Consider the following 25,220-nt stretch of genomic DNA (forward strand, 5'->3'; position numbering starts at 1 on the left):
AAAGGCTTTTGCATAGTCAATGAAGCAGAAGTAGACGTTTTTCTGGAACTCTCTAGCTTTCTCCATAATCCAGCGCATGTTTGCTATTTGGTCTCTGGTTCCTCTGCCCTTTCGAAATCCAGCTTGCACTTCTGGGAGTTCTCGGTCCACATACTGCCTAAGCCTGCCTTATAGAATTTTAAGCATAACCTTGCTAGCGTGTGAAATGAGCGCAATTGTGCGGTAGTTGGAGCATTCTTTGGCACTGCCCTTCTTTGGGATTGGGATGTAGACTGATCTTCTCCAATCCTCTGGCCATTGCTGAGTTTTCCAAACTTGCTGGCATATTGGGTGTAGCACCTTAACAGCATCATCTTTTAAAATTTTAAATAGTTCAGCTGGAATATCATCACTTCCACTGGCCTTGTTATTAGCAGTGCTTTCTAAGGCCCATTTGACTTCACTCTCCAAGATGTCTGGCTCAAGGTCAGCAACCACACTACCTGGGGTGTACGAGACCTCCATATCTTTCTGGTATAATTCCTCTGTGTATTCTTGCCACCTCTTCTTGATGTCTTCTGCTTCTGTTAGGTCCTTACCACTTTTGTCCTTGATTATGGTAATCTTTGTACGAAATGTTCCTTTCATATCTCCAATTTTCTTGAACAGATCTCTGGTTTTCCCCATTCTATTGTTTTCCTCTATTTCTTTGCATTGCTCATTTAAGAAGACCCTCTTGTCTCTCCTTGCTGTTTTTTGGAAATCTGCATTCAGTTTCCTGTATCTTTCCCTATCTCCCTTGCATTTTGCTTGCCTCCTCTCCTCCGCTATTTGTAAGGCCTCGTTGGACAGCCATTTTGCTTTCTTGCATTTCCTTTTCCTTGGGATGGTTTTCGTTGCTGCCTCCTGTATAATGTTACGAGCCTCCATCCATAGTTCTTCAGGCACTCTGTCCACCAAATCTAAATCCTTAAACCTGTTCCTCACTTCCACTGTGTATTCATAAGGGATTTGATTCAGATTGTATCTTACTGGCCCAGTGGTTTTTCCTACTTTCTTCAGTTTAAGCTGGAATTTTGCTATAAGAAGCTGATGATCTGAGTTACAGTCAGCTCCAGGTCTTGTTTTTGCTGACTGTATAGAGCTTCTCCATCTTTGGCTGCAGAGAATATAATCAATCTGATTTCGATGCTGCCCATTTGGTGATATCCATGTGTAGAGTCGTCTCTTGTGTTGTTGGAAGAGAGTGTTTGTGATGACCAGCTTGTTCTCTTGACAGAACTCTATTAGCCTTTGCCCTGCTTCATTTTGAACTCCCAGGCCAAACTTGCCAGTTGTTCCTTTTATCTCTTGATTCCCTACTTTAGCATTCCAATCCCCTGTAATGAGAAGAACATCCTTCTTTGGTGTCATTTCTAGAAGGTGTTGTAGGTCTTCATAGAATTGGTCAATTTCACTTTCTTCAGCACCGGTAGTTGGTGCATAAACTTGGATTACTGTGATGTTAAAAGGTCTGCCTTGGATTCGTATCGAGATCATTCTGTCATTTTTGAGATTGCATCCCATTACAGCTTTTGCCACTCTTTTGTTGACTATGAGGGCCACTCCATTTCTTCTACGGGATTCTTGCCCACAGTAGTAGATATGATAGTCATCCGAACTGAATTCGCCCATTCCCTTCCATTTTAGTTCACTGATGCCCAGGATGTCGATATTTATTCTTGTCATCTCATTTTTGACCACATCCAGCTTACCTCCATTCATGGTTCTTACATTCCAGGTTCCTATGCAATATTTTTCTTTACAGCATCGGACTTTCCTTTCGCTTCCAGGCATATCCGCAACTGAGTGTCCTTTCGGCTTTGGCCCAGCCGCTTCATCAGCTCTGAATCTACTTGTACTTGTCCTCCGCTCTTCCTCAGTAGCATGTTGGACGCCTTCCGACCTGAGGGGCTCATCTTCCAGCGTCATAACTTTTATATGCCTGTTGTCTTTGTCCATGGAGTTTTCTTGGCAGGGTTACTGGAGTGGCTTGCCAGTTCCTTCTCCAGGTGGATCACGTTTAGTCAAAACTCTCCACTATGACCTGTCCATCTTGGGTGGCCCTGCATGGCATAGCTCATAGCTTCTCTGAGTTATTCAAGCCCCTTCGCCACGACAAGGCATTGATCCATGAAGGGGGTGGCCAGCATGACAAAGCCACTTCTGGCGAACCAGAGCAGCACACGGAAACGCCGTTGACCTTCCCGCAGGAGCGGTACCTATTTATCTCCTTGCACTTTGACATGCTTTTGAACTGCTAGGTGGGCAGGAGCTGGGACCGAGCAATGGGCGCTCACCCCATCGCGGGGATTTGAACTGCCGACCTTCTGATCGGCAAGCCCTAGGCTCTGTGGTTTAACCCACAGCGCCACCCGCGTCCCTTACTGCCTCAGACCTGGCATAAATGAGATTGCGCAGCCAAAGCAAGCTCATGCCTCTCACTGAGTTTGGATGCCTACTTATAAACACCGTTCTGCTGTGCCCAGCTGGCCTCTGACACACATTGGATGCGGGTTGGACTAGATGACCCTTGGGACCCCTCCCAACTCTGCAGTTCTGTGATTTGAATGGGCCTGGGCCTTGCTCTGACTGGGCGTTGCATCCTTCATGACTCACAACAAGCACAAGCTTGTGGAGTCACACAGAGCTCTTTGTCAGGGACACGGCTGAGACCTACCGTAGAGCCAACAGAAGACAGCTCAGTGAGGTGGAAATGTGTTTTTTCCCCTGATGTCATTGTCTCTGTCTGCAAGCATTTCCTCTTGCAAGCAGCTTGGCTCTGGGGCCTGGAGGGAAAGGCCTCCCCCAGCCTTCCTGACAAAGAGCTCTGTGTCAACTCTGAAGTCTGCATGTCCCCACTGAGAGATGGTTGAACTGGTGGAGGAAGTCCTCCTTCAGCAATGAGGCTTGTTTCTCCGCAAATTTGTCTAGTTTTAAATTTGCTATTTTTAAACTCTCTGGTGACGCCTGGGCTGCGAGCTTCCTGGGAGTAAGGGTGTGCTAATGTCCAACCACAGGTATGCATGAAGATTTTCCTGCCAGCCTCCCCACTGGGAAAAGCCTCATGACAGGCAGGCATTCAACCAGGAAAGCCTTTCATAGTTTTGCCTCTCATTTAGCTGCTTCTCCTTCGCATGGGGAGGGGGGAGTTTAGGGGACCCCAAGGTTATATGGGTGGAATGGGGGCTCAATGCTGCTTTGCTCCCCATCAGAGGGCCAAAATGGTGTGTTTTCAGACCTCCTGTGGGGAAACTCAGTCCAGATTTCAACACGGGACATCTAGGGCCTCAATTGTGCCATTCCATCAAATGGGTACGGCAGAGTTTTCAGGTGGCTGTCAAAAAGGAGGTCAGTGGATCTTCTGCTTGCAAACAGGCTTGACAGAAAGATGAGCAAGCTATTTCTGGAGTCCCCCCTACACTCTGATTTTGTTGTTGTTGTTGTTGTTTAGTCGTTTAGTCATGTCCGACTCTTCGTGCCCCATGGACCATAGCACGCCAGGCACTCCTGTCTTGCACTGCCTCCCGCAGTTTGGTCAAACTCATGTTCGTACCTTCGAGAACACTGTCCAACCATCTTGTCCTCTGTCGTCCCCTTCTCCTTGTGCCCTCAATCTTTCCCAACATCAGGGTCTTTTCCAAGGATTCTTCTCTTCTCATGAGGTGGCCAAAGTATTGGAGCCTCAGCTTCACGATCTGTCCTTCCAGTGAGCACTCAGAGCTCACTGGTTTTCCCAGTAGTGATTTATGGAAGTGAGAGCTGGACCATCAAGAAGGCTGATCACCGAAGAATTGATGCTTTTGAATTATGGTGCTGGAGGAGACTCTTGAGAGTCCCATTGACTGCAAGAAGATCCAACCTATCCATTCTTAAGGAAATCAGCCCTGAGTGCTCACTCTGATTTTATCACTTGGTTTATCCCCATTCCCGGAAATGGCCTTTTTACAAGAAAAAACATATGTGTGACAGGCAGGAGACCAACAGGCACAGTTCCCACCCACCCCCTTGGCCAGGAGGAAAAGTTTCACTGTGACAGCTATTAAATGCACAGGAGCTCTGCCCGGAAGAAAACATGGCAACCCAACCCTCTCTTGACACAACTCATCCCGAGCTCTTTTTTGGAATCGGACCCTGGAGGGGGTCCAACTAACGGGGCGGGGGGAGGGGCATATTTTCCTCCCTGCCTGTCTCTTCCATGCATCCTTTGCTAAGCGTTGGGGGGCAAATTTGCATTTTGGCATCAACAACCCGGCTTAGGCTCTTCTCTTTGCCAGCTGAGTCCGAACCTTTCCCCTTCCTGAAACTCAACAAAAAGGAGTTTTGTGGCCCTCAAATCCCCACCCCCAATAATCATGATTATACTCAGCATTCTGGGTCGCTGTAGGTCAAAGGGCAAATAATAATAATGATAATAATAATTTGTACCCCATGCATCTTGCAAAGCCATCCTGAATGCCTCGCCACCGCCCCCCACCCCAAGCTCACCAGAGGGACAAGAGGGCAGAGTCACTCCCCTACATCGGGTTCTTGGAGAAGGTAGAGTGCCTTGGGACATGTAGGCATTGACTCTCGAGCTTTGGGCTAAGGGGGGGGGCTGAGAGCCCCTGACCCGCCCAGACCAGGATCTATTATTTCCTGAAGACCCCATTGCAGCACATACGTTCAGGACGACGCAATCGTAGAATTGCACAGTTGGGAGGGACCACCAGAGGTCATCTAGCCCAACCCCCCTGCAATCGCAGCTGACGGACCCTGGACGGACGGCCACCCAACCACCGTTCATAAAGAGAAGCCACCGTTGAACAGCTGTTACGTGATGGTGGGTGACAGTAATGAAATCATGCGCCAATGGGTTCCAAAGGTTGCTCATGACATCCCAGGAGCAAGAAGGGCCTTGCTGGCCAGCTGCTCCCGCGCGCGCGCGCACCCTTCCGGTTGCAGGAAAGCCGGAGCTAGTTCGCCCCCTGCAGGTAGCTGCCGGGGAGACCTCCAGGATGATCCTTGGGCTCCTCTGAGTTCAAAAGGGTCCCTGGAGGTCAAGCGGCAACACAAGACCCTCCTCAAAGAAGGACCTGGCCTGGCCAGCCTCTCTCTAGGGCCGCCTCCAGAAAGGGGGACCCAGCACCCCAGCTCTCCTTTGCTCCCAGGGACGAAGCCTGATGGCAACACCCCCTTGCCCCCCCTCCTCAGGAGGAGGTCCGGGGCAAACCGTAAAAGACTTATTGAGGAGGGAGGGAGGAGCGGAGGAAAGGGACGAAGAAGGGCACCTTTTAGAAAGGGGTTGCCTCGCACAGCCCCACTGCAGCCTGCCCCCCCCCATTTAAGTGGGGGAAAGCAGGAAACGTCGCTGCCTTAGTGCAGGGGGGGTGCGCTTTAAAGGGCAGCTCTTGTGCATTAGAAACAGGCAGAAATCCGGCAGGTGCTACGGGCATCACCCAACCTGTGACTGCCCCGGTTGTTCTCCAGCCTGTCTGTTCCCCGCAACCTGGCCGGGACGGACGCGCAGGAGAGGGAGAAATTCCTCGAAAAGTGGTGAGGACCCACTTATGGTGGGGGTTTTTTTGGGGGGGGACACAGACTTCCAGACCCTCCCCTCTCGCCTTCTCCTTCCTCTCATGTTGCAGCGAGAGAGTCCCTTTCAAAGGCAGCTCTGACGCCGAGGAAGCAGGCAGCAACCCGCCCGGTGCAGAAGGCGGGGGAGAAATCCACCGATTTAGGGGGGGCATGCAAGCGCCTCCTGGCCCTGCGAGGATGTGGGCAGCGGCGGGGGGGGGGTCTCGGCGGCGGCCAAGGAGCTGCTTCGGGGGCCGCCGCCCAAAGACAAACAACCTCCGCCCGGGCGGGCGGGCAGCGCGCACACTCGCTCACTGTTCGGGCGCACAAAGGCCGTCCTGTCTGGGCAGAGCCGGGGGGGGGGGCGAGGTAGACCAGGCAGCCGAGGAGGAGCAGCAGGAGCGAGGCAGCGGCGTCCGTAAAGACCCCCCCTCCCGCTGCAGAAAGATCCCCTCGCCTCCTCTCCAAACTGGTCTTGGGAACCCCCCCCAAAAAAATAAATCCCGCTGCGCAGTAGCCAAAGGAGACTGACCCCCCCAAGCACCCCCCCGCAACAGCAAAAGGTGACTGCCTCCCAAAACTCAAGAGTCAAGACTGAAGGGAGCCCGCTGCAGAAGGGAAAGGGGACTGACACCCCCCCCCCCAAAAAAAAGGGTGGAGGGGAGAGCTGCGTTAGAAAAAAAGGAACTGACACCCACCCACACCCCAGAAAAAATCCGAAGGTTTAAGGGCTATCCCTCCGCACTCTCCATACATGCACACTTCAGCAACACCCCCCCTCAAACTAACTGGGGGGGGGTTTATCCGGCGCTGAGATTTCGGATATGCACTTTCCCTAATCTCTTTCCCAGCAGGATTTTTTTGGGAAGGGGAGAAGGAAACGTATTAAATAGACTCCACAGGTTTTTTTGGGGGGGGGTGAAAATGGCGCAGGTCACCCCCCCCCGGTTCCTAAAAGGTCATTGTTTATGGCGAGATGGGGGGGTTAATGAAATGTACACCCGACGACACCCCCCCCCCGCAGGATATGCCAACCAGCCCCATATCTCTAGGGCCACCTTTGGGGGGAGGAGGATAGACGGAGCAACGGAGCCAGATCACCACGTGGCGATGGGGGGGGCACTGCCACCTGGTGGGCGCGGGGCGAGCTGCATAAAATGGGGGGGGCAGAGAGGGGATGAGTGACAGACCGGGAGCGTGTCCCCCCAATCACACCAGCGCTTCCTAGAGCAGGCTGGCTGTAGGTCAGGTAAAGAGACCTCTTGCGCCCCCCAGGAACATCTTGCAACTCCCCAAAACTTGGGCAACCTCCTCTGCAGTTAAAGCCCCCCCCCAACTGCCCCCTTCCAGGTCCTGGCAGCCTGTTAAGCTTCCAGCCCCGCAAGAGCCTTTCGGTGCGCCGTGCGCGGCTGCAGCGACACCTGCACTTCACGTCCTTGGCGACGGAGCCCCGAGCGCAAAAACTCTCTTGAATCCGGCAGTGGGGAGTTTGGTCCTGCTGCGGCCCTTCACCTGCTCGCCATCGCCCCCTCCTTGGCGGGGGGACCCCAACATATCGCCCCTTCTCACAGCCACCGTTTCCAAGATGAGCTCTCCGTGCGCCCATCACCCTGGCCTCCTAGCTACTAACCTCACCTGCCCGCCATCGCCCTTGTTCCCGTGGGGAACCCCAAAATATCGACACACACACACACACACACACAAACATATACACCCTGGAGGGGTCTCCAGAATAACCGTCAGCGCCAAGTCCCCCCAGCCGGGGTCTTCTGCTGTGCCAAAATCCGAACCTCCATCCTAGACGGGGCGGTCTCCCCAAAATTCACATCCAAATTGCAACCCCCTGGACTCAAAGCACCGATCCCCCAGTCCGTCCAAAGAATGGGGCGCCCCCAGTTCTGGAAGAAGAAAACTGACTCCTTCCTCGACGGGGCGCCCAAGCCAGGCCCCCCAGCCGGCGCAAAAGACCCTCGGCGCGGGCTGAAAAGCGCGCCGCACCCGCCACTCCCGCGCTCCGAAGTGCCAGTCGGACGGTGCGTCCGGCGCGCTCTTACCTGCTCGGGCGGCCAGGCAGGGCAGCAGCAGCAGGAGCAGCCGGGCCACCGCCATGGCGAGCGAGCTAGCGGGCGGGCGAGCGAGGGGCGACGGTCAGCGGCGGCCCATGCGGACGGGGCGGGCGCGGCAGGAAGGCAGGCGGCAGGCGGCAGGCAGGCAGGCAGGCAAGGCCGGTGGCGGGCGGCTCGCTCCGTCGGTCCTCTGCGCCGTCTGGCTGCGGGAAAGGGAGGCGCGGCCGCTCTCTCGCTCCAGACCCGACCCCGCCGCAGCCCCAGGCAGCCTGGCTCCCCCTCCAGCCCTGCCTCCGGGCCGCCTGGACGGCCCCCGACACGCCCCGGCCGCTCCCTCCCGCCACAGACCTCTTGGAGCCGGCCAGGTGTTTCATGAAGCTCCACCGGTTGGATTTCTCCTCGGCCTGCGGATATCAAAGGCAGGCAAAGTTTGCCAGCAGCAGGAACCCCACCAATCCTAAGCCTGTCCTGTCCCCTCCCCTCTGGGACCCCCTGGACTTCCAGGGGTCACCCCCCCAATACCTCTGCATCAGTTTATAAATCTCTGTCACGACGCCCCCTCCCCGTCTATCTTGATAGCTTGAAACGTCGGCTGGGTTTATCATTAAACATGGTTTAAAATAACTTTGCGCTTCATTCTTTTACCTTTATTGTGGCTGCCCAGGAAACCTGGGTCGTGGGGTGGCATCAAAATGCCTCAGACAGTATAGCAAATATATATTTATAACAGCATTACAATGATGAGAAGAATTCATTAAGGATTCCTGCCTTGTAGGGGGTTGGACTAGATGACCGTCGGTGTCTCCCTTCCAGCACTACAATTCTGTGGTTCTAGGATGAAGAGCAGCCGCAATGGGTCTGCTCTCCCTCCACTGTCAGAGGCAGTAAAGACCCCCGAATTCTTCCTGGGGAGCATGAAATCTGCCTCCCACAGCAGTTGTGCACAGACTTGTCATTTTCATATGCGTGCTTGTGTGTGTTTGTCTTTGCTTTGGAGAAAGCACTCTGCACATGCCTCGGGGTGCCCTTTCCTCATTGCTCATGCCCCACACCCCCTGGCTCCTGCCTTTCTCTACAGACCAGCAGCATTCCCTCAGGGCCCTGGGCAGCCCCAACCTCCTATTTTCTCTTCCTGGGATTGGAACACAGGACCTCCTCCCCTTGTGGGCACAGCTGGTTCCCAGACACTGAGGTGTGGCCTCTGGACTCTCACTTGAAGCTGGGCTAGCAATGCACCAAGCCGGCCTGGGTGTCCAGGGAGGACTGTCCACCTGGCAGCCCCTTCCAGGCGTTTTTGGACGACAACTTCCACCAGCCCCCGGAATGGCAGGGCCTGATGGGAGTTGTAGTCCAAAAGAGCTGGAGTTGGGCAACCTCTCCAGGCTCTCTGACTTTGAGCTGTTAGCAGTGATTCCTGCGTTGCAGGGGGTTGGACTAGAGGACCCTTGGGGGTCCCTTCCAACTCCGCAGAGCAAGGGCAAGAGCAGAAGGTGCCCGTTTGGGAGTCACTGCTCTATGCAGTGCCAGGGGCCATATTCCCCCAGGTGAGCCTATGGGTCTCAGGGAATGTGGGGCCGATGGTCTCCCAGGGCCTTCTCCCTGCCCCAGACATCCAACTCGGTCATACCACCACATCTGCCAGGCAGGAGCGCCCGGGTTGTACGGTGTGGTGCCTGGAAGAGGAGCCCTGCCCTGCCCTGCCCTTGACCACCGCTTTTGCCCAGGGATGCCATCTCCGGGCAGGCTGGGCGTGGATCCCTCGCGGTGGCCTCCCCGGCCAGCTCCTAAAAATGGCACTATAATCAGGGTCCCTGTAATTAGCCACTTGGCCTCCTCTCTCTGTGGGAAGCGCAAGGAGCAGCTGAGCTGGGAGGGGGGCAGAGTGTGGGGTGCGAAGAACCGAACGGGAGGCTGCTTTGCAGGGCTGGGTGCCAATGGGGCACATTTGGGGGCGGCTGGGCCCTGAGGTGGCAGGTCAATTGGGGTTCTGCATATTGGGCCCTGGAGCCCGTCTCTGAGCCGCGTGCAAGACAGGCCGAGGTGTATTTTGTTTCATTGACTGAATTTCTATAACACTCTGTGTGTGTGTGTCTTTGTTGTTGTTGTTTAGTCGTTTAGTCGTGTCCGACTCTTCGTGACCCCATGGACCATAGCACGCCAGGCACTCCTGTCTTGCACTGCCTCCCGCAGTTTGGTCAAACTCATGTTCGTAGCTTCGAGAACACTGTCCAACCATCTCGTCCTCTGTCGTCCCCTTCTCCTAGTGCCCTCCATCTTTCCCAACATCAGGGTCTTTTCCAAGGATTCTTCTCTTCTCATGAGGTGGCCAAAGTATTGGAGCCTCAGCTTCACGATCTGTCCTTCCAGGGAGCACTCAGGGCTGATTTCCTTAAGAATGGATAGGTTTGATCTTCTTGCAGTCCATGGGACTCTCAAGAGTCTCCTCCAGCACCATGTGTCTTAGACTTGTTTATTTGGTTTTCATTTTTTTTAAATTATATTTTATTGATTTTATATTATAAGGAGAACAAACATACAGAAGAAAAAATACATAACATATTTTCCACTGACTTCCGTCCACCCTCCCAGAGGGACCCCCGAAAGGTAGGCAGCTAGCAGTGTTTCATTTTATGGTTGGATTCCTCCCCCCTCCCCTCCCCGGAGCCCCCCCCTTGCCACCGAGAGGCTCCAAGAGAGGGAACGAAGGGGGCGGCATCCCTCCAACCAATTATCCAAATAAAGGAAAAAGAAACGAAGGGAAAAAAGGCGGGGGAGCAAAAAGAAAAAGACCCCCCTAAAAATAAAAAAATAAAAAAATAAAAAATGAAAGAAAAAGAAAAAATAAAATAAAAAAATAAAACATCATTATTACTTATATTTCTATAATCATTGTTTATTTGGTTTTCAAGTCCAGGTTCACAATCACATATCCAGTATATAACATAGAAACAAGATTCCAAGGAATCTACTGGACTTCCTTCCTCCCCTTTGTGGGTCCTATCATTAATCATTTCCTCCCGCATCTTTTATAATAATCCAAATCTTTTACACCTGCGTTATGTCCAAATTTCACCATTAAACCAGTAGCGTTATTCCAGTCCTGCTGACAGTTTTAACTGTTTACAATGGTTTTTGAGATAAATTATATTCCCCCCCCCAATTCCTTGTTGAAGTTTTGGCCTTCCTGATTTCTTATTCTCCCAATATTTTTTTTGCCAGTTCGGCATAATCCAAATTGGTAGGGACTTCCTTTTTGTTTCCAAGGGAGGTTCACTGTATAAAAACACAAAAATACATACAGTCATAACAAACACAGTGCCACCCCCTGCACACACAGTTTAAAAGGCTGCAGGTTGCTTAATTAGGCCTGGGATAAGAGGCCCTCTCCTCCTCCATGATTAGTCTATTCCTCTCTTAAAAGCCATCCCTGTTGGTTCCATCTCTGCCTCCTGTGGCAGTGAGTTCCACAGTTTAACTGTGCCGCGCAGAATCATAGGATTTGTACTTGAAAGGGACCACACGGCCCATCTAGTCCCACGACTGTAAGCCACCCAGAGTGACTGGGGAAACCCAGCCAGGTGGGAAGGGTATAAAGAATGACATTATTGTCATTATTTATTTCATCTGTCCTAAATCTTCCAACATTCAGCTTCGCTAAAGGCCCACAATAATTTTATAGACTTCCATCATGTCGCCTCTTACTTATCTAAACTTCTCTAAACTTAGAGGAGTCCCAAATGTTTCCACCTGTCTTCACAGGGGAGGCACTAGATCCCCTGGATCCCTTTGGTGCCCCTTTGCTGAACCTGTTTCCCACCTTACAATGCTATCCTTTTTGAGCCAAGGCAACCAGGACTGGACACAAATGTGCCATTGATTTGTGATACTGTCAGGTTTATTTCCTCGCCCTTTCCTGACAATCCCTTGCGTGGACTTTGCTGGGGCAACCTCTTTGCCGAGGTCTCACTCTGGTCTGTCACGTCCCATTCGGATCCTGAGCATGAAGGGAAGACTTTTTTGCTTCCGACGCGCATCTCTGCGCACTTGTAGACAGTGACTCGCCTTTGCCATTTCGCGGCCCCTTCGCTCCTTCCCTCCTGGCCAGCCAGCCTGCTATTTCCACTCTGGCCTGGCCCTAATTGCAGCCCTTGAGAGCTGCCTGGATCCGGCCAAGCGACATCTATCTATATCTATTATATGGGCCCACCTATTTTCTCTCCCTGGGTAGCTCTGAGCTGGAGATGCAGAGGGAAGGAGGGGCACCCGATCACTGTTCAAAGCAGCCCAAGGCCTGGTTGTGGGGCCAGCCAGCATGGGGTGGGGCTGTGGTGGAGAGGGGCAGAGGGAAGGCACCCCACCCACCCCACAGGCACCCAGAGGGAGGGAACTGCTCAAAGAAAACAGGGCTCCCTTCTGCCCAGTGCTAAAGTCAGCTGGAGTTCCTTTGGTGAGGAGAAGGTGTCTTCAATTCTGTGACTTCTGTTCACACAGAATTGCAGTGCCCTTTTTAAATGTGGTTTTTTTTTGGGGGGGGTGTTGTTGTTTTTATTTTGATTATGGATATTGTGGTTTTTATATTTTGATTTTATTCTGCAAACCACCCTGCGACCTGCGGGTATAGGGTGGTATATAAATTCAATAAATGAATAAAAATAAATAAGAGTTGGAAGGGATCCCAAGGGTCATCTAGTCCAACCCCCCGAAAGGCAGGAATTGAACCCACAACCTTGGCATTAGCAGCACCACGATCTCGCCAACTGTGCTCCCTCGAGCCCACATTCCCAGCATTTAGAGAAGTTTTTAATGTCTGATGCTGTATTGTTTTTAATATTCGGTTGGAAGCCGCCCAGAGTGGCTGGGGAAACCCAGCCAGATGGGCGGGGTATAAATAATAAATTATTATTATAATGATGTGAGAAGCAGTGTGGCACAATGGTTAGAGTGCTTGATAAGGACTCGGGAGAGCAGGGTTCGAATTCCCACTCCACCCTGACGATCTATGTAGTCCAGCCTCCTGTTCTTACCGTGGCTAACCAGATGGCCCCCAAGGGAAACCTTCGAGGAGGATTCACACCCAAGAACCCCCGTTTCCTCCTGCGATTTCCAGCAGCCGGGATTCAGAAGAATTGAGCGTCCAGGAGGCAGAGCTGAGCTATCCTAGCCAATAGCCACTTCCTCCTCCTCCTCCTCTGCCACCTAGAGAGGCAGTGTGGTGCATTGGTTAGAGTACCTGACCAGGACGTGGGAGAGGCCAGGGGTTCCAGTTTGCAATTGGACACGAGGAACTTGGACACGAGATGGGACGTGACCAACCTCTCAGGGTCGTTGTGGGGATTGAAGGAGGACGGTGGGATGTGAATGCAACAAGCGCAGTAGTATGTCCATGGGAAGGAAGGAAGCACACAGAAACTGCGGAACTCCCCGCCACAGGAAGCAGCGAGGGCCACGAAGAGGAGCCTTCGGCGCATCTGCAAGAGCCAAGACACTTCGGTATCCCTGCCCCCCTCCCATTTTATGTCTCTGGGGTGGAGTCCCCAGGATGGGGAGGCCAGGAATGTCCTCTCGGGAGGCGGCCAAGCGCCCGGGCTATTCCTGGCAGCGGGCGGGGTGGGAGCGAGAGGCCGCACAGCCGCCCGGAGCCAAGTGGGACTCAGCGGATCGCCTGAAAAAGAGCATTTTTGTGTGTGTACGGGAGAGGGGGCTCAGCCTTCCCAAGGAGCTGCCGACACTCCCCGCAGACGGGATTGGGGTCTGTCATCTACATTTTTAAAAGAGCAAAAATCTGTCCAAGCCAGCCGTCCGTCCTCCGTCCCCCCAAAGTGTCGACGCGCTCTGCACATGTTCAGAGGCAGATTGCGCGCGTGCGTATATATACTGTATATCAGGGCTGGAAACTCGAGCCTGAATGGGACCCGGGAGCAAGCCAGCGGTCTCCTGAATGCATGGACAGGCTCTGCATATGCTCAGAGGGCAGAGGCGCTAAGCCCGATTGCGCGCGCGCGCGTATATATTCTTATCCATCCTACACCGGACCCAAAAGCCAGCCAGCGGCCCAGCAAATGCGTTGACACGCTCTGCACATGTTCAGGGGTGCGCGTGTATATTTTGGATGGAAGCTCCCATGTCAGAAGGGGCGCAAGGCTTTTGCTGCGCAGAAAGGGAGGAGGCCCCGAACGTCATGTGGGAATGGTGAGTGGGGGAGATAAGGATATTGGGGGGGCTTCCCTATCTTGCCCCCCCTCAACAGCTGCTGCTGCGTGGTTGCACTTTGAACGGTGTTCCTGCGTGCGTTTCCTTGGGTGTCTCCCCTTGGAAAGAAATATATGCCTATATTTCTTCCTGGGTGGGGGGATTTCAAAGGAAGGTGGGGGGGTCACTCTGCACCCGCCGGCGCCCCCTCCCTCTTGCCAGGGTCTGCGTGGCCTGCCGGGCCCGCCAGGTGAGAGGGGGCAGGACAAGGCCCCCATTGATGGGGGGGAACAAGCCCCGCTTTGTGCCGCCTCCTGGCGGGCGGCGGTTTGCAGGCCGGCCTGTGAAAACAGCAGCTCGGGGAGGGACTGAGCGCCATTCATGAGCCAGGATGGAGCCCGGGATGTGTGTGTGGCAGCACCAAGGAGGCGGGGGGGGGGGGGGGCTGGGGGTCAGCCCAGGCCACGATTCCAAGCTTCGGGGAGGGAGAGAAATTGCGCCAAGGGAAGCCACCAAAAGACCATTTTGCATTTTTTTTTTTAAGGTGGGGGTCCTGCGGATTTAGGCTTGATTCTTCCTGTTGAGGTCTGTTTTGGCGAGGCGGGAGGAGTTGTATCCATCCTTGGGAGGTTTAAAATATGTCAAGAATTTCGAGGGGAGGGAGAAAGGCTGTTCTGCAAAAAAAGAAAAAGCAATTTTCCCTTCCAACTAGGAGACATAATTGTGGGGTTTGGGGGGGGCAAGGAGGTGCATGTCCCATGGGAATGGGAACCCTTCATCCTGCATGGGAGGGGTTGGAGCCCCCCCCCGTCTCTTAAATCTGCGGGAGATAGACTGCGGTGAATTCGGCACTAAAATGCTCCTGCGCTCTGCGTGCGCTCAGAGGAAGCAATCCGGGTGCTCCGCGCAGACGAGCCAAACTTTCTTTCGAACCTGTTGCGTCCCAGTCAAAGGTTGTGGGTAGGTGTGGGGCACGCAGGAAGAATGAATAAAAAGCAACCAAATAAAGGACAGGAGGGGAGAGAAGCAAGCCCCCCCCCCCCAGTGGACGCCAAGAGGAGGAAGAAACTCCAGAATGTGTTTAGGAGCCAGGAATGGGGCAGGACTTGAAGGCGATCTGGTGACACGGAAGCGTCACCTGGAATACCCTCCTTTGCAGGGTGGGGAGAGGAAATGAGGGTGGCAGGTGGGAGACCAGATAACGCCTCCCCCCACCAAAATACACCTCCTACACAGCTCAGTTGATGGGGCACGGCTGCCCTCCAGTGGCGGAGGGCGAGACTGCACTGAGAAAGCCAGACTATGCTGGACTCACGTTGACGGGAAGGAGATCAGGCCAAAGGGGCCGAGCAGATGTCCTCACGTGAAGCCCCCAAGCAGGATTCAGGCACAAGAGGCTTCAAACCGAATTTGCCTAATCTCTTTCGAAGCAGTTCCTGTCGGTGGCAGTTCCTGTCCTGTGGGAGGGAGTTCCACAGTTCCATGCACTGCATAGAATCCTAGAATCCTAGAGTTGGAAGAGACCACAAGGGCCATCCAGTCCAACCCCCTGCCAAGCCTCTGCTTAGAGACCTCCAAAGAAGGAGACTCCACCACACTCCTGGGCAGCAAATTCCACTGCCGAACAGCTCTTACTGTCAGGAAGTTCTAATGTTTAGGTGGAATCTTCTTTCTTGTAGCTTGAATCCATTGCTCCCTGTCCGCTTCTCTGGAGCAGCAGAAAACAACCTTTCTCCCTCCTCTATATGGCATCCTTTCATATATTTGAACATGGCTATTATATCACCCCTTAACCTTCTCTTCTCCAGGCTAAACATACCCAGCTCCCTAAGCCGTTCCTCATAAGGCAGGCATCCTCAAACTGCGGCCCTCCAGATGTTTTGGCCTACAACTCCCATGTTCCCTAGCTAACAGGACCAGTGGTCGGGGAAGATGGGAATTGTAGTCCAAAACATCTGGAGGGCCGAAGTTTGGGGAAGCCTGTCATAAGGCATCGTTTCCAGGCCTTTGACCATTTGGGTTGCCCTCCTCTGGACACGTTCCAGCTTGTCTGCATCCTTCTTGAACTGTGGTGCCCAGAACTGGACACAGTACTCCAGGTGAGGTCTGACCAGAGCAGAATACAGTGGTACTATTACTTCCTTTGATCTAGATGCTATACTCCAGGCATGTCAAACATGCGGCCCTCCAGATGTTTTGGCCTACAACTCCCATGATCCCTAGCTAGCAGGACCAGTGGTTGGGGAAGATAGGAATTGTAGTCCAAAACATCTGGAGGGCTGCATGTTTGACATGCCTGCATGCAGCCCAGAATTGCATTGGCTTTTTTAGCTGCTGCATCACACTGCTGACTCATGTCAAGTTTGTGGTCTACCAAGACTCCTAGATCCTTTTCACATGTACTGCTCTCAAGCCAGGTGTCACCCATCCTGTATTTGTGCCTTTCATTGCGCACGAAGGGCTTTATTTCATCTGAATCTTCCAACATTCAGGATACTTGGAAGTCCCCAGTGCTGCAATCTTCCTTCCAAGGGGAGCCACTCCTTCGCCCGAGGGCAGCCCTTTCCTGAACCTTTCCCAGCTCTACAACACCCACAGATTTATAGAACAGCATTATATTGGCCGATTTAGAATAATTAGAGTTGGGACCATGAGGGCAACTTAGTCCAACCGCCTGCAATTTTTTCTTTTTGCCCCACAACCCTGGGATTAAGAGTCTCGTGCTCTGCAGTCCTAATAATCTCTAGCACTGGGGCTGCCCTCCTATACTGCCACTCTGCGTTAGAAAGATGTCTGCAAAAGGGACGTGAAGGTTGGCAACCCTGCTGGGTGGGAATCCCTTGCAGACCACCAGGGTCAGGTAGTACATCCGTAGGAGTGACCAGAGGAGGAATGGCCGCTGGGAGGCGCAGGGTTGATGGTGAATATTAATTGAATTTGTTTACCGCCGTATGCCCATAGATCTCAGGGCGGTTCGCAACCTAAAATTACGAGAAGGAATGTCCCGGTTGCATCTTCACAACCGGGTGCGTTAATCTGCCCCAGCTGCAACAAAACATGTCTCTCCCATCTCAGTCTCTACAGCAGCAGGGACTGCAACCTCCCAACCGTTTGACTTCACCCATGAAGAACTTCACTCCATTGACAGGTGCCAATCAACTATGACCATGTCAACTCTTGCCTTTTTGCTAAACTAGAAATTCTGCCTCCTTTCTTCATAAGGGGGTGTCTCTACCCCCTCGATCGTTTTGGTTGCCCTTGTCCCACCCTACAATATCCTCCTTGAAGCAAGGCAACCAGAACCGGCACAGGATTCCAAATGAGGTCCCCCATAGATTTGGGGAATGGCGTTATTAGATGGGCAGATTTATTTCCAAGCCTTTTCCTTATGATCCCTTTACTGAGGCCTCACTCCTGATCTGCCACCTCAGGTTCGGACCCCACACTCAGCCCCCCCCCAATGTTTCAGGGAAGCCCGTGATGCAGAGGGACAGGCCCCCACTCCTAAACTCCCTGCCTCTTTCATGCATGTTCGCAGACCCTCTGTACGCGCTCAGAGACTCTGCTGCTCGTTGGCATGCGATCCCAAGAAAGGGGCCCAGGGAGTAAGGGTCTGGGGAGCAGTTTTGTGGCTCCTACGCCAGAGTCGGGGGGGGGGGAGAGAAGAGACTGATAAATTAGTGGAGCCCACACACGCACACATGGAGAGGGGGGAGGGGGAGCCCCCCTCCGGAAAGAGCAGCTTTTATTAAAATCAACATGTTCCAGAAGCAGAGATTCAAGTTGGGTGTGTGTGTTTAATAACAGAAATAAAATAAATGGGGTGGGGAAGCAGCGAATGAATATGGGCATGCTGAGGGAGGGGGCAGGAGGGCAAATAGAGAGCAGAGCCATGCATGTGGGTCACCGCCAGCCCCCCCCCCCTGACCAGGACACCCCAAGGAGAATGGAGGAGGAGTAAAGACCCAAAGGGATATTAGGGGGGGAGCACTTGATTCCTCCCCACCGACCTTGAGGTCAGATGACTGGGGGGGGGGACATCAAGAGCATCAACCCAGCTCTCCCCCCCCCCAATAATAATAATTTTATTATTTATATACCGTCCATCTGAGCAGGTTGCCCATGACATTCTTGGGGGAGGGAGGAAGCGAAATGGGAACCTCCTCAGCTTTGTGGGTTTTTTTTGGGGGGGGGCAGTTTCCTGGCAAGAAACACATGCAGGGGGGGGGGAAGCTCTCTATTGTCCCACCCTCCCTCCCCAAACTCCACACCTCCTTGCATAGATGAGGAACAGGGCCACGTCCAAAGTGCTAAACCAGAAATTTTTGGGGGGTGGGAAGAAAGAGAGGAGAGGGAAAGGGGTTTGCTTAGCCCTCTACCTGGGGGGTGGGGGTGGGAAGAATCTAGGAAACCGTATTTTCTGATAACCATTATTGAGGTATAAACTCGACCCCTTCCCCCTACAAGCTTAGCATTCCCCAAATACCTTAGAAACCATTTTTTCTTTTTTTAAAAAAGTGCCCCTACTTTAAGGTGACGGGGCTGTCGGTGGGAGGTTACCGTGCCCCTCCCCACATTCTCTAAAATAAGTCTGTCGCGTGAATCCTCTTTGGGGGTTGGGAGCTGCACCCCAAAAGCCCCCCGCCCGGCCCCTCGCAAGCACAGAACCCAGCTGTTTGTATCCGTGGGGCAGAGGGAAGAGGGAAGAGGGGAGACCTCCCCCCCCAGCCTGCAAAGCTCAAAGGTGGGCAGTGGGGGTGCACAGGAGACCCACACAGCAAAGAGAGGGCTCCCCCCCCGAAACACAGTACCATGCCTTTAAAACCTGATTTCCTGACCGCATCCCTTCCCCCCATCGAGGAAGGGGCAAGGATGTGCTCCCCCAAACATAAATTGCCCCCCACAGCCCTGGAGTGTGTCAGGGAGATCTGGCCAGAAAGCAACCCCTCCCATGTCCTGAACCCCTAAAAATCCATCCGTTGAGGAAGCCCAACACCACCTCACTTTGGGGGCTCTTCTGGAGGTGGTGGTGGGGGGTGCGTGGGGCGGGCATGTTGGGGGGGGGGAAGAGAGGCATCTGATGGGATGGCCGGTGTCGTGGCGAAGAGAGAGGCGAGTGAGGGGCACCAAGTCCAGCCCCTGCCGCGATCCCCACAAAAGCGGAGCCCGCTCTGCACCCCCTTTCTTTCCGTCAGCAGGAGTGACTTGGGGGGAGGAGGAGGAAGAGGGCGGTCAGGACATCTGGTGGGGGGCTTCCAGCATCTCCATCAGGAAGGTGTCGATGGGGGTGTCCCCAATCAGCTTGAAGAAGAAGAGGTGTTCCAGGCACTTCAGCCCGATGGAACGCAGCGCAGGAAGACGCAGGAGCAGCTTGGCAAACCTGGAACAGCGGGGAGAGGCGTCAAAGTCCCCGGCTGGCAACGGCGGAACTCCCTGCCACAGGACGCAAGGGGAGCCCCGGCGGCAGCTGCCCTGCCCTCCGCAAAGGCCAGTTTTTGTGGAGTGAGAATATCCCGGGGGGTGGGGTGGGAGAAGTTATGGAATTGGGATTTAAAATTTACAGCATGTTACATGCTGAAAGAAAACTATGTGAAAATGATGCGCCGCTGGTATTTAACTCCCAGTCAATTAGCAAAAATGCATAATCAAATGTATGTTGGAAATGTAAGGAAAAAGAAGGCAACGTTTATCACATGTGGTGGACATGCAGGGTAGTAAAATAATTTTGGGAAATGATATATAATGAATTTGGGAAATTTATATATATATATAAATTTATATAATGAATTTGGGAAATGATATATAATGAATGAATATAACTTTTTCAAAAAAACCCAAAGCTTTTCTTTTAGGAATCCTAGGTGCCGAAATGACAAGGGAGCATAAAAGATTATTGATGTATGTGACCACGGCTGCATGGATGTCATTGGCCCAGAGATGGAAAGAAGATAAAAGTCCCTACCAGAGAAGAATGGAAAGTGAAGTTGATGGATTATGCCAAATTGGCAAAAATGGCCGGAAGACTCAGAAATCAGGAAGGCCAAAATTTCAAATAAGGAATGGGGGGGAATTTATAATTTATCTCAAAAAACCATTATAAACAAAACTGTTAGCAGGACTGGAATAACACATGAGGCATAATGGTGAAGTTTGGACATAATGGAGATGTAAAATATTTGGATTATGCAGGAGGAAATTACTTTTCCCAGCGCAGCCCCCTACCCCCAAATCCCTGCCTGCCCGTACCTGCCCTGTTGCTCAGGATACTTCTGTTTGCAGTAGGACTCGAGGGAGGCGTAGACCTTCTCTCGCAACAGCTCCACCTCTCCGGGGTTGGAGAGACCCTTTGCATCTGCCGGAGAGGGAGAAGGAGGCGCTCAGGAAAGGAGGGTCTCAAGACCCTTGCAACCCTGCCGCCAGGACGAGGGGAAGGAAGGGGGCCACGCACACACCCTCCTGCTGCCCCAGGCCCCCCCAGGCCCCTCCTCTGCCGCTCACCTGGATTGAAGAGGATGATGGCCCGCAGGCAGCCCAGCTCTGTCTTGTCCATGCGCATGTCTCGCATCTTGGACACCAGCTCTGTCAGGACCCTGGCGGGACGGAGGGGAGGGCGGGGAGTCAGCAGCAGGAGAGAAAAGCCCCGTCTACCCGCCCCAACCGAGGGCAGCCACCCACCTGTCAAAGATGGCCCCCACGCCGGCGCTGTGGGCGCTGTTGCGGTGCACGTGGAGGCCGGTGGCCAGCAGGATGCCGTCTTTCACGGAAATTGAGCGGTGGGAGAAGGAGGCAATGAGCAGCTCGTTCCAGCCTGGAGAGAGAAAGGAATGGGGTGTTAGGAGGGCGGGGGGGGGGGAGATTCGCCTAATTCAGGGGTGTCCAACTGATTGACTGCGATCGACAGGTCGATCCCTGGGTGACCATGGTTGATCGCGGGATCCTTATCGTTTGTGTTGTTTAGAATCATGTCTTGGTCTTTCCGTGGGCGTTCCTTTGTTGTCTTCTGGAGCGCTGTGTTCGCCTGTTAGCGGCTGTGTTGCTTCTGAGCGATTTATTCCAATTCTTCACACTTACTGTTAAAAATACCTCAACAACTTTGGGACCCCCCCAAAAAAAGTCAATAACTTTGGGAAGTCCCTCCTAAGAATAGGTCAACAACTTTGACCTGCTCTCCTAAAAAAACGCTTGACAACTCTGAACTCCCCCCCCCCAAATGGGGAGATCACTGCCTTTTTTTCTGGGAGTAGATCTCAGTCTCTTGGGAGTTGGACATCCCTGGCCTAATTCAAAGCAATCCAGGATGGCGGCCACCCCTGCCTCCAGTGGAAGGGAGTTCCATGAGGCCATAAGTTAAGACTTACACAACAGAAAATACTATTTAGAATCTATTGGACTCCCCATCTAATGTAGCTCTTTGCTTGAGACTTAATATGGACAATGGTTGTTGGAAATAGATGCTTTTACTGTGCCCCGCACTTAGTGAGTTTGGGGAGCAAGTGCTGGAATATATAAACAAGATGGGAAAAGGTTTTCAATATTCTTTCAAACTACTATATACCTTGCTTGTTGAACTTAATCTGCTCCGGATCTCCGAGGCACACTCGGAAAACGGAAGCATTCACTTCTGGGTTGCTGGCCAAAAAGTTCGACTTCCAAAGCGTTTGACAACCGAGGTTCCACTGTATACCCATTGTATGGAAATTGACAATGTGGGACAGCAAAAAGGGATTCTCCATGCCCTAATGCAGCGTTTATCAACCAGGGGCCATAGGGACCCCTGCCCCCCCAGAGGATATTCCACAGGGGCCACAAGTGAAATTATGTAATTAATATACCATAATAATAATAGAAGTTAAAAATAAAACATGTTCCATTTACAAACAGAATAGCTCCCTTTCTACCGGTAGGATTGGGGGGGGGGGGGCAACAGGAAGGAAACGTAGTCGGAAAAAGGTTGAGAAACACTGCCCTAATTGTGGCAAGAGAGAGACTGAAAGGGATGAAGGGGAAGAATAAGAATGCAATTCCCCTCCACCGATGGTCTGGCAACATACGAACAGGCAGCTTACGGAGGGAGACTTTATTTGGATAAAATACAGTGATATTTGGAATGGGCGCCTACAGAAGACACTGGGCTAGGAGGGTCCCCCGCCACTCACTCACCCGCCCGAAGCAGGATGACCTGGTCATCGAGGGGCAGCTCCGAGAAGTGGGGGATGCGCTTGGCCCACTCCACCAGGGTGAAAAGCTGCTTGTCGGCCGCCTGGCAGATGTTGGTGACGGGGTCGTTGGGCTGCAGGAGCAGAGAGAGGGAGGAGGGAGGAGGCCGGGCCGGTGGGTGGGCAGGTTTCCGTCAGGAGAAAGACAGCTTCCAGAAACGCCACCCCCCCCCAAAAAGACACCCCTGCTTGCTGCTCCCCTGCTGTGCAAGAGACCAGGAATCCCGACCCACCCCTGCTCTGCCCCTCCTACCCCCATCCCCGACCCAGCTGGGCGCCACTCAATACCCTTCCCGGAATGGGATGCCGCTCCCCCCCAGTCCAACATCCAATTGCTGTGATTATTAGATTTAAATACGGCCCTTCATCACAAGAGCTCAGGGCAGTCCTGTTCTCGGAGGCCAGCCGGAAGCCTGAAAGCAGCATTCGAACCCAAGACCAACATTCTCCTGCAGCTTCCAGCAGATGGGTTCCGGGTGCATTTTCTGCCTCTGGGGTTAGAGGGCAGCAACAGCCCCCTCCGTGTATCTGCCCAATCCTCTTTCCTAGCTGTCCAAAGTCTGCAGCAGGCAACCCACTCCTCCTGCGGCAAGGAGTTCCCCAGCTTAACTACGCACGGCCAAACTATTCCCGGCAAACCAGCTCCCCTCCACTGCCCTGGGGCATCACAGGCAATCCCAGCCCTTGCCGCCCCCCCCCCCCTGCCCACAACCAACAGAGCAGAGGCAGTGAGCCCCCCACCTGTCCCAGCCCCCCTCCCCTCATTTCCCTCTCCCCCCGCCGGGTATTTACCTCGTTGACGTCAAACGTCTGGGGCGAGCGTTCTGATCCCGCAGCACCACCACCCCAACTCACCGAGCTGCCCCCCGTGGCGCCGGCTCCGTCCACCCCCTGGTCGGACTTCTGCTCCACGGCCAACTCCGCCTCCAGAATCTTCTCCACCGGCATGTCCTCGTTGGCCCCGCCCCCAGCCAGATCCCCCTCCCCGTCCTTGTCTTTCCCGCGCTGGCGCTCCTCCTGCACCGCTGTGGGGGACCGCGGGCGCCACGACCCCGGGAGAGCGGGGGGAGGGGGGAGAGAAAGAGAGAGAGAGAGAGAGAGGTGGGGGTGAGGAACGAGATGAGGGCAGGTCCCACTCCCCCCCCCCAGAAAGCAGAGAGAGAAGGGGGAGGCAGGGAGAGGGAAAAGTCGAGGATCCTCAAGGAATCACCCCAAGCACAAACTCCATCCCCCCTCTCTCTCTGCCTCAAACACGTAGGCTGAGAGAGAGGGGGGATTCTGGGTAGGTGGGGCGGGGCCACCACCGAACAGGCCCCGCAGGAGCTCCACGGTGGGGCGAGGCAACGCGACCCCCGCCACTGCTCCCCCCGAACCCAAAGGGAGCACGGGCGGGGATCCCTGCCGAGGGGGAAGGGGAGGAGGACGAACACAGAGATCAACCGCTGCCGCCACTGCTCCCTCCGGAGGTGGGCTGTTGGAACTACTACCCCTGGGCTGCCTGGACCGCTCCCCCCACAGTCCCCCCTCCCCAAACCCAGTACCCTGCAGGGGTTTGGCTCCACGGCTCCTGTCAACCTCTGGGTTGCGCCGGCCAGAGTTCGAGTCCAACCAAATCTGGATGCCGCTGATTTGAGGGACGGAAGGCTCTCTCCCCCGCTACCTCAGAAGAAGGGACCTGCGCTATTCCGCTCTGCCCTAGGAGCCCAGCGCTGCCTCAGAAGGTGGGCTGCAGCTCCCTGGGGGCTCCCACACCTGCCTTCCAAAGTCCTTCTCCTTAACCTTCTGCAGTCAAAGCAGTGCGAGACAGGAGTAGGAGCAGCAAAAGAAAGGAGGGTGGGTCACCGCTTCACTGCATAAGCCCTCACTCAAGGAAGCTACCCTCTTGCTCAGAGTCGTCAGCAAGGGCTACGATCTGGCAGGGGCCCCCAGGGGTCATCCAGCCCAACCCTCTGCAATGCCAGAATCACAGCTAAAACAACACGGCAGAAGGGAGTGTGTGGCGCTGAGCCACCCCAGGAATGGGCAGGGCACTTTGGGTCAGTCCCGTGTCCAGTTCTGGGCACCCCAGTTAAAGAAGTGAGGGTGGGGGGTGCTCATCCATTCTGCAGAGGACCAAAATGACCTTAACCGATTGGAGAACTGGGCCCAAGATAACAGAATGCATTTCAACGGGAACAAAGGTCAGGGTCTGCACTTAGGCAGGAAGAACCATAGAGGATGGGGGGGGGACACCTGGCTTACTAGCAGGACATGTGAGAAGGATCTAGGGGTTTTGGTGGACCACAAGCTGAACATGAGTCCACAGGGTGATGCAGCAGCAGCAGCAGCAAAAAAAAAAAAAGCTAAGCTATTCTAGGCTGCAGCAAGAGAAGTGTAGCATCCAGATCAGGCACCCCCAACCCGGCCCTCCAGATGTTTTAGGACTACAACTCCCATCATCCCTAGCTAACAGGACCAGTGGTCAGGGATGATGAGAATTGTAGTCCCAAAACAGCTGGAGGGCCGGGTTTGGGGATGCCTGATCCAGATTAAAGGAAATGATAGTCCCACTCTATTCTGCCTTACTTAGGCCACACTTGGAATACTGTGTCCAATTCTGGGCACCATACAGTGGTACCTCGGGTTAAGAACTTCATTCGTTCTGGAGGTCCGTTCTTAACCTGAAACTGTTCTTAACCTGAAGCACCACTTTAGCTAATGGGGCCTCCTGCTGCTGCCGCACCGCTGGAGCACAATTTCTGTTCTCATCCTGAAGCAAAGTTCTTAACCCGAGGTACTATTTATGGATTAGCGGAGTTTGTAACCTGAAGCGTTTGTAACTCGAGGGACCACTGTAATTCAAAAAGGGTATTGACAAGCTGGAATGTGGGCAGAGGAGGGTGACCAGGAGGATCAAGGGCCTGAAAACTAAGACTTATGAGGAACGGGTGAAGGAGCTAGGGATGTTTAGCCTGGAGAATAAGGGAATGAGAGGAGATGGGAGAGCCATCTTCAACTATCTTAAGGCAGGCACCTCCAAACTACAATTCCCATCACCCCTGACCACTGGTTCTGTTAGCTAGGGATCATGGGAGTTGTAGGCCAAAACATCTGGAGGGCCGCAGTTTGGGGGTGCCTGCCTTAAGGGCTGCCACACGGAGGAGGGCGTGTGCTTGTTTCCCCCTGCTCTGGAGGG

At 53.6% G+C, this 25,220-nt stretch overlaps 2 protein-coding genes across 6 annotated transcripts in view; both read right to left on the reverse strand.

The window, feature by feature from the left end:
- The window catches only part of LOC118081372 (class II histocompatibility antigen, M alpha chain), a 129,661-nt gene that overhangs the window by 42,589 nt on the left and 61,852 nt on the right, over positions 1–25,220 (reverse strand). The window lies entirely within an intron of this gene.
- Positions 17,528–25,220, reverse strand: part of RXRB (retinoid X receptor beta) — a 371,934-nt gene continuing 364,241 nt past the window's right edge. For 3 of the 5 annotated variants that reach the window (XM_088663927.1, XM_035107733.3, XM_035107731.3), the window contains exons 5-10: positions 22,838–23,070; positions 21,990–22,119; positions 20,505–20,637; positions 20,328–20,419; positions 20,076–20,181; positions 17,528–19,209 (exon numbers count right to left, since the gene is read on the reverse strand). In XM_088663927.1, the coding sequence (XP_088520053.1) occupies positions 19,062–19,209; positions 20,076–20,181; positions 20,328–20,419; positions 20,505–20,637; positions 21,990–22,119; positions 22,838–23,070 (842 nt within the window). In that variant the 3' untranslated portion in view covers positions 17,528–19,061. The remainder of the gene's footprint in view (positions 19,210–20,075; positions 20,182–20,327; positions 20,420–20,504; positions 20,638–21,989; positions 22,120–22,837; positions 23,071–25,220) is intronic. The other 2 variants (XM_088663928.1, XM_035107732.3) reach the window with 1 other exon arrangement.

The sequence above is a fragment of the Zootoca vivipara genome, chromosome 2, assembly GCF_965207765.1.
Source record: "Zootoca vivipara chromosome 2, rZooViv2.hap1.1, whole genome shotgun sequence".
NCBI lineage: Eukaryota > Metazoa > Chordata > Lepidosauria > Squamata > Lacertidae > Zootoca > Zootoca vivipara.